This window comes from Ovis canadensis, chromosome 18 (genome assembly GCF_042477335.2).
Source record: "Ovis canadensis isolate MfBH-ARS-UI-01 breed Bighorn chromosome 18, ARS-UI_OviCan_v2, whole genome shotgun sequence".
NCBI classification, from domain to species: domain Eukaryota; kingdom Metazoa; phylum Chordata; class Mammalia; order Artiodactyla; family Bovidae; genus Ovis; species Ovis canadensis.
Genome location: NC_091262.1, coordinates 46763619 through 46772971, shown reverse-complemented (window position 1 = coordinate 46772971; position 9353 = coordinate 46763619). Strand labels below are relative to the sequence as shown.

General features: G+C 46.4%; 1 protein-coding gene across 5 annotated transcripts in view; it reads right to left on the bottom strand.

Moving 5' to 3' along the window:
- Window positions 1–294: 294 nt before the first annotated feature.
- SNUPN (snurportin 1) overlaps window positions 295–9353 on the bottom strand; it is a 43721-nt gene continuing 34662 nt past the window's right edge. For all 5 annotated transcript variants that reach the window (XM_069559624.1, XM_069559623.1, XM_069559625.1 and 2 more), the window contains 6 exons: window positions 8259–8363; window positions 7930–8026; window positions 6687–6784; window positions 4208–4285; window positions 2555–2635; window positions 295–881 (listed from right to left, as the gene is read on the bottom strand). In XM_069559624.1, the coding sequence (XP_069415725.1) occupies window positions 558–881; window positions 2555–2635; window positions 4208–4285; window positions 6687–6784; window positions 7930–8026; window positions 8259–8363 (783 nt within the window). In that variant the 3' untranslated portion in view covers window positions 295–557. The remainder of the gene's footprint in view (window positions 882–2554; window positions 2636–4207; window positions 4286–6686; window positions 6785–7929; window positions 8027–8258; window positions 8364–9353) is intronic.

The window sequence follows — 9353 nt, the reverse complement described above, 5'->3', positions numbered from 1 at the left end:
GAAGCAGTGAATGAACTCTATTTGCATTTTATCTCTGGCTGTGTCGAAACCAGAGAAAATCACACTTGTCTTCTCAGAAGAGGGAACATATTCAAATACCAAGAACTGCAGTTCCTGGTAAGACCTTTTAGAAAATGACGTTACCAGCAGCAGCAACTAGAAACTCAGCAGAATGCTTAAGTGCTAAACAGAGTGAAACGGGCCAACACTTGAACAGTCATGGTTTAGGTAGCCTGAAGGAGTGGAGGTGGGGGAGATTCCTGACAGTCTAAAGTTTAAGAACCACAAATAACCTCTCAAGAATGACATATATTTACACTGTGGATCTGTGATACATTTTCACAGGAGTTGCTGCTCAAGCCGAAGACCACCCAATGTGGGAACCTCCCCCTACTGTTAAAGCCAGCATTTCAGATAGGAGACAAGCTCTTTCCATCTGGAATGGCTTTGGAAGGTCTGCCCTAAAATGAAGTCACTTTGTTCTTGTGACTGTCCACCTCCTCAGCCTTCCTCTGAGCCAACCACCATCCTGTGGCTCCCAGAGGAGGCTGCCCTGCCTAGTTCTCCATGAGGCTCTCCGGGTGCTTGGGGCTCTGGGGAGGGCTCTTCAGCTTGGGGGTAGACAGGTGCTCCAACTCATAGTGTCCATTCTCAGAGGCCCTGGGTGTGAGCTTCCCCATTATGCCCTCCTTCTGGCTCTTCTTGTGCTCAATAATCTGCTGGAGCTGGTAGCCAGCATATTCTGGCTTGGTGGTCAGTGGGCAGGCTGGCACAGCTACGCCAAGAACATCTGACACCATGTAGGGGCGCAGCCAGCCCACCAGAGGAGTGCTTCCAGGGCTGTAGTGGGTCTGCTTGTGGTAGAAGAGAAGCCCATCCACCTACAAGAGAGGAAACCTGGGATGAGAAGGGATTCTGGGGCCCATGTGTCCGGGAGAGCTAGGTACACTGCGGCAGTTCCTATGGTCCAGTTCTTTTTTCCTGGGTCACTGCCAGATGAAAGAGAGTCCTCATTTCTCACACATGCATTTCTCTAAATGAAGAAATGGCCTAGAAAACGAAATTTTAATATATAAAGACATACAAAGTACTTTCCTGTTTACAGGGTGCTTTCCTATCCACTATTTCACCCTCTTGAAGTATGTGTTAGTCACTCAGTTGCGTCCGACTCTTTGCGACCCTATGGACTATAGCCCACCAGGCTCCTCTGTCCATGGAATGTTCCAGGCAAGAATACTGGAGTGGGTAGCCATTCCCTTCTCCAAGGGATCTTCCAGACCCAGGGATGGAATCTGTCTCCTGCACTGCAGGCAGATTTTTTACCATCTGAGCCACCAGGAAAGCCCCATTTCACTCTCTTACCCACCATGAAAGTGTCTGAGAGCTGGGGCTGCTCCAGCTCCAGTTCTGGGGCCTCCCCCAAACACACTGAGGATGAAGGAAAAATCCACCTTGAGCCCAAGTCTTCTCTCCTGATTCCATGTACTTACTACCACCTGGAGGTCCCAGGAGTGGGGGATGTGCTCCACACAGGGAACAAAGCAGGGAAACTGGACAAGCCCCTCCAAGATGCCAGACTGCTGAGTGCAAGGGAAGCAGCCGGTCAAGCAGCCAGCATTTCTGGCTGCCTGAACCTCCCCCTAAATTGTTTGAGAGCTACGTTCTGGGAAACTCAGTTTTTCTCAACGGGAAGACCTCCCACAGTCCCATATTTTCTTTTCTGTGATTCAGTGACTCATCTTTAAAAAGCATTTATTGTCACTGGGGCATAAGGGTTATAAATAAAGATGGTGTTCTTACCACCTTCTTAATTGACTCCCAGAAATGAAGGCAGCTCAGCCTTTGCTATTTCCTTATTCGGGAAGCTGTGATCCTTTTAGCAAGATTATATTCAGTTCAAGCAAATACTTGTGGGTGACTAGGCAGAATTTTAAAGGATATGATGGGCAAAGGAAGTCTGTGTAGAGGGTACGGGCACATTCTGAGGAGGACAAAAGGCCCCAGGGCTGAGCAGACCCTGAGGGCCTGAGACTTTGAGTTGAGCACTGAAGCCCCGGAGGTCCTAGGCGACCTGGGACAAGTTAGTCACTCTGCTGCCCTGCCACTGCTCAGCATGCACTGCCATCCCCGGGGACCATCTGCTGGTCGGAGGAAGGAGGATTAGGAGCTCAAAGCCCTGCAGTCTGCCAGCCACAGAAGCGCCTTTACATCATCAGCCGTGGCAGTCAAACATGGGGCTGATTCTCACGCTTGTAGCACACAGAGGACACAAGGACCCAGGAATGGAACCCTCAACTCTCTCTGGGCCTCAGTTTCTCCAGCTGTAAAATGAGGGAGTGAGATGAGCTTTCCTTTCAGGGCCCTTCCAGCTCAGGCCTTCTGACTTATCTGACTCTGAAGGGTCATGAGCACATCCTTTCCCGAGAGTCAGCTTTCAGCCCTTTTTCTGACGCTTTGACTCAGCAAAGTCAGAGGCACTCTTAAGACTCCATGTAGCCGAGTTTCCCTGTGTCCCACAATCACATCAGAGTAATAAAGACAATGGTTTTGTTACCTCAAAAGGGAAGTCCATAGATAGCACCTTACACAGGCTCTCAGGGGTACAAGGGAAATTCTTCAGTCCTACAAATTTAAACTGAAACACAAATTAGAACAAATAATTAGTATATGTTACAAACAATACTGGTTCCGGCAGTTGAAGAGCTAACAATATATCAAAGAAGAAAAATTTAAATCTCACCCTAACCGGCCCCCTCTATCTATCCTCTGAATTACTAGGCATGGAGTTCTCAACCTTGTTTTTTACAGGAGAACCATCTGGGAAACTCTTACAAATTACTGACGCCCAGGCCTCCCCCTGAAATTCTGACTGAACTGCTCTGGGGTGGGACCCAAGCATTTTTGTTTTTTAAGCTCTCCAGTTGATTTTAACATATGGTCAAGACTGTGAACAACTACCCTGTACTAGGTGTGGGGATTCTGTTATTCTCCCAACACTATGACAGCTGCCCCAAACAAAGGGCTGGTGAAATGCCACAACAGCAAAAAATTTTATACTAAAGCAACATAACAAAGTGATGAGGATTATGACAACCTCTCAGTCAGATTGCTTGGGTCTGAAGTGCATCTCTGTCAATCATGTAATCTACATATGCCTCTATTTTCCTGTCTATAAAAAGCTTCTACTGTGTAGGGTTGTCATGCAGACTCAGTGAGACAGGACACGTAGAGCACACAGAACAGCGTCTCAGAGGAAGCAGCACCCGTGTTCTTCCTGGACTTTATTGATAACGTCACTGGAAGTACTGGCTTCATTTACTGTCCTGTAACTGGTTATCTAGTTGCCTTTAAAAATGCTGTAAGCAACCCAAGCAAATGCCAGTCTATAGAGCTTAACAAATAAAACACAATGAAAATAGCCATCCTGTGCTTAATCCCTGAGCAAATAGCAAAGACCCTTGGGCTATCATCCTGGACTGTGGGACCTTGGGGAAGGCAGCACCCTCTCTCTGAGCCTGCATCCTCATCTATAAAAAGGGGGAACTCACTAGATGAGGTCACTCTTAGCTCAGACATAAAAGCAGGGGTTCTCAAAGTGTGGTCCATGGACCAGCAGTATCAATTTCACCGGGGAACTTGTTAGAAATGCAAACTCTCAGGTTTTACCCCAGACCTACTGAATCAGAAACTCTGGGGGTGAAGCCCAGGAGCTTGAATTTCAACAAGCCTCCAGTGGCTATGGATGCAAGCTACAGTTTGAAACCCACCATGCTAGCATTCTAAATAGCATTATTAATAAAAGAAGTTATTAGCACTTTCTATCAACTGCTATTTTTGAGTGCTCACCCTAAGTATTATGCCAGCAAGACTTGCATCATTTACATCGTTTGGGTCACAGAACCAAATAGTTAACTTACTGTACCATCTATGTAAGTCAGATCATTGTGCTCTGTAAGGTAGGTGCTATTAACCCCACTAAACAGATGAAGAAATTAAAGCCAAGTGAAGATATTAACTTAACCAAATAATTGTTAAAAGCCAAAACTGGAATCTGGATAACTATTAAGTCCATACTTTTCCCACTATGCCATGCTGCCTCAAAAGGAAAAAATAAAGATAATTTTATCCATAATGATTGAATTCAGACAACAGAGCACTCCAAACTGATCCCCAGAAAGAGCTCTGCAGTCCTCACACCAGGCCTTACTGGATTGAGCTTGGTTTTCTCTCCCAGTCCTTCTTCTTCTGGTAACTTTGTATGCAACCAGTAGAATCGGAAATCAGTCTGCCAAAGAGACAGGGAAAGATGAAATAAGGCTCACTGTTTCATGAACAAAATCTTATTTTACGAACAAAAACACCCCATTCTAAAAATCTGCTTGAGGCTCCAAAGGCACAGATGCCCAGTTATAAGATAAATAAACACTAGACACTGAAAGCGCAACACGATGACAATGGTTAACTTTGCCGTCGGGTATACGGTTGCGAGCTGCTGATCCTGAGTTCTCATGGCAAGGAAAAAAAAAATATTTTTTTCTTTTTTGGTGTCTGTATGAGCTGATGGGTGATAACTTACTGCACCATATATGCAAGTCAGATCATTGTGCTGTGCACCTTGAACTTACACAGTGCCGTATGTCAGTTATACTTCAATAAAACTGTGGAAAAAACAGTCACCTGATTGATGAAAACCTAAGCCCTCCTCTCATTACCCTCAATTCTGTTAAAACACTGCTATAAGGTCAGGAAGATGTCATAAAATCTTTGGATATATTTTCCTTAAATCCAAAAGGATTATTAATAGTAGTAATGCCAACATTTATCACTGAAGGCCTACTATGTCTCAGGCTCCATGCTAAGGACCTTACGCACATAATCGTATTAATCATCAACCATCCTCTCCAACTTGTATTGTTACGATCTCCATTTTACGGGTGAGGACTCAGGCATCACTGGGTGAGATTGCGTCACTTACCCAAGGGCACACAGCATTACCACAGGACCAGGACTTTGCAACTCCAAAGCACACTGAGTTAACTTTTGTCTTACTTTACCTGAGGGTTAGAAACTACTTTGTAGTTGTAACTTCTCATAAACTACTACTTCTGATACATACCCTTCTGTTGATATTTAGGGGCTTTTCTTTTTCTTTTCAAATTTCCAAAAACAAAATTGAAAAAAAAAACAGTCTTTTTTCTTTATATTATCAAAATATAGGTGGCTTTAGTTACCAAATTTGTAGGTTGTGAATGTATGTTACGAAACATCCTTCAATAGAATTAAAGAAAAACAGGTTCTGGATTGAATTTGTGAATTCTGAGTTTGGGGCTTGGCTCTGCGTTTGGGCAAGGTACTTAACATCTGTGGCTCTCAGCTTTCATATCTAAACGATCAGGAGTAAAAACAATAGTACATACTTATCTTTTAGAGTTGTTGTAAGGGATTCAGTGAGATCATGCTCACAAAGTGCTTAGCGATGCAGGTCTTGGCTGTTATTTTTTTAATTAGATGCATGTTAAGATTCTGAACTATCACCATCTGGCACGATTTGGAAACCCAGGTTGGGGTAATGGCTAAGGAAAGCAGCAGCCTATGGTGATAACCTGTGATTCGCATGCTTGGGCCTCTGTGAGGATCACTTGGAGGCTTGTTAAAACATAAGCCCCATCCCATAATTTCTGATTCAACAGGTTGAAGAATTTGCATTCTGAACAACTTTCTGAAGCCACACATTGAGAACTACAATGATAAACTATTAACAACTGAGAGGGAGCATTAAAAACCCACTACTATAAAACTGGACAGAGCTTGCCAGGTGGCTCAGCGGTGAAGAAGCCAATTCGGGAGACGTGGGTACAACCCCTGAGTTGGGAAGGTCCCCTGGAGGGGGAAATGGCAGCCCACTCCAGTGCGCTTGCCTGGAAAATTCCGAAGAAGCCTGGTGGGCTACAGTCCATGGGGTTGCAAAGAGTTGGACATGAGTGAGTGACTAAACAACAAATAATAAAACCGGGACAAGGATGGGGGAGCACAGGAGCAGAGATGGACCCTGCAGGGTGACCTGGCCTCTCTCTTGATGACTGCTTGTTACTTGTAAGTATCACCAATCTGAGAAAAATGTTGTGGGAAGGTGAAACTTGAGGGGAGAATATTGGGCGGGCAGCATTTCCTCACTTGGAAAATCTGCTTCCAGAGCTAGCCCCTCAGGGACTCATGCCCTTATCATCATACTAAGGCGGCCTTGACATTCAGGGTCAGGATGCGGCTGGCAAGGAGCAGGGGTGGCAGAAGTCTACCTGATGTGCTTACCATTCCACTTTCTCTTCCTGGTGCCGCCTGCATGAGGCAGCATCCCCTCCACCCGCAGCCTTCCCTGCAGCAAGCCTCCCACACTCTGGAGAGAGGGGAGGCTACAGCGTCCACCAAGTCCCAGCCTATCCCTCCACTCTGTTTCTCCTTCCTCCCCTCGAGAATAGCTATGCTCCCTTAGTTCCTCCTACCTCTTTTTAGAAATGAAGCTAATTTAAACACACTCAAAGATGCAAGGAACATTAGGTGATGTTCTTGATATACCACATCCTGTAAACACCAAGAAGCTGGTCACGGACCAAACCCATGTGCTGAGCCACTTTCCTGGGAAGAGAGGAGAAAGCAGGAGAAGACATGAGGAGAGCATCAGTCCTTACCTGGCAGTCATAAAACGGGTGTCCCCGCCAGCACATCACGTCCAGAACATAGTAGGTCTGGTTCACCTCACTGTAAATGCAGTCCAGGATGGTGTAGTCTGCAGGCAGAAAGTCCGTGCACGGTTCCCATCAGGGCTCCCTCCACCATAATCTAGGGAGCCCCATCTTCGGGGCTTGGGAACTACATCCAACAACCCTCAGTGATCACAGGAAGCCCCAGCACTAAGGGACAAAGTTCTTCACAGCCTTTTCTGGCTGCCTGGTATAGCCCAAAGGTGGCCTGAGGTGTGTCAGCATAGGAGGGGTCAAGGCCATGCCACATGGGATCTCTCAATCTTTAGATAAGGTTTAAGAGAAGCTCAAGTTTGAAGGCAAGTAACTTTCCATTTTAGTTGACAATTACTTTTGAGTTCCTATCATAGGCACTGCTTTCTGTGGGGAGTATTAACTGTAAGTCATCCCTGCCTTTAGGGAAGTTACAATCCAGTTGAGGAGATAAGGTGATCAAAGAGAAAACCAAGAGCTGCACTGTGTAGCACAAACTAAGAGAAATGAGAGTTCCAGAAAAAGGGGACTGGACATCAGGAAATGCTTCACGAACAGACAGGATATGAACAGTCTGGTGGGATCCGAGGACTAAAATAACAGGGCAGGGGACAGGGGAGGGCCCATTTCAGGCCAGAGTGAAAAAAAAACAACGGAGGGATCTGGGCTCAGGACAGAGGACAGCAGGAAGCACCAAGGGAGCCTGAGCCGGTAGAGACAAGAGAATTGTGTAGGCCCAGCTCTGCCAACTCCTCGCTGAATGACCGCGGGCAAGTTATTTAACCTTTAGTCTCCTCAGCTGGGCCCAGGTGCTGGGGAGAAGCTAAGGTGAGGACAAAGATAAAGGAGAAAAGGGAATTTGGCAGGAAGCCCCAGCAACAGCTTACTATATGTTACACTTGGGTCTTCTGAGGGACCTTTCCCCAGAAAATCGCACCTGTCACCTTGTGACGGAAGTCCATGGCGAAGGTGCACTGGCTTTAATTCAGGGGTTTAATTCAGCCGGCCTCACAAGTGCCAACTATTCTGCAACTTTGGAGGCCTGACCCTGAAGGAGAGCCCAGTGGGCAGAACAGTATCCTTGTGCAGTTTCAAAGGTGTCCTTTCAAAGTGGGTCTTTAAAACAACTAAGCAAGTAACCAAGCACTGTCTCTTACTGATTATAAAACTTAATAAACAGACAACTTTATGTAGGCACCTTTCTCTGTTGTTGAGTTTCGCCTGTTGCCTCCTGGCAGAAGGGAAGGAAACGTGTTGACACAGTAGCCACTCTTGGTGTACGCACTGGTAGAACCCTGTGGGGAAAGACAGTTACATCAGGCATCAAGGTCTCCTCCCCTTTTTGCTTCCACACTCTGCATGGGTGCCATCAGGCCAAGGATGGTTCTCACCAAATCCCTCCCACAGGAAAGCGTTTCAATCCCTGGGCGGGCACAGCTGCCTGACAGATAGGAACACAGAGCGTGCAGAGAACCCCTAAAGCTGCAGGCCAGGCCCACTGCCACGGGCGTGGGAGCGGCTACTCACCTGGGAAGCCACGATAAGGGCTCTTTTTCCAACAGGGCACACGACCACAATCCATTCCTGCCCCAAATCTGAAGGGACGTCAATTAACCACTCTGAGAGCATTAACTGGGAACACAAAAAATGGTGTTGAAAGTGAACGAGGCTGATGATCCGACTAGAGAACGGACTTGGGGCGAGAACAGCGACAGGTGAAAACGGGATGAACTGAGAGACAGCACTGACACACACGCTATCGTGTGTAACAGAGACAGCAGTGGGAAGCCGCCCTGGACATTTAACACAGGGAGCCCCACCTGGCGCTGTGATGATCCCAAGGCACGGAACGGGGGTGGGAGGGAGGCTCACGAGGGAGGGGAGAGAGGTATATGTATAATTATGACGATTCGAGTTGCTGTATGGCAGAAACTAACACGACATTGTAAAGCAATTTTCCACAAATTAAACAAACAAAAACAGTCAACAGGAGTGTGCTGCTCCTGTGTTTACAGTGACAAAGAATTTATGTCCTGGGACTTCCCTGGTGGTTCAGTGACTAAGACTTCTCCTTCCCAATGCAGGAGGTCCAGGTTCAAACCCTGGTTAGGGAAGATCCCACAAGATGCAACTAAAGATCCTGCCTGCCACAACTAAGAACTCCATGCAGCAAATAAATATTCAAAAGAAAAGAAATATATATATATATGGCTTCCCTGGTGGCTCAGATGGTAAAGAATCTGCTGCAAGGCAGGAGACCCAGGTTCAATTGCTAGGTCAGAAAGATCCCCTGGAACAGGAAATGGCAACCTGCTCCAGTATTCTTGCCTGGAGAATTCCACTGACAGAGGAGCCTGAAGGGCTACAGTCCATGGGGCTGCAAAGAGTCGGACATGAGTGAGTGACTAACACTTTCACTTCATGTATATATTATAATGAAAATACATGCAAAAGAATGAGAACAGAAAACGGTGACAGTGGAACCTCCACCTCACTAGCTCTTAGTAATCAGCTCATCTCCTGTTCACCTTGAACTTCAACTTCTCACCTTCATTATCTGCATCCATATACATTCTCACTACCTCACCTACTATACTGGAGGATGCGACCCTCTTTCTTTCC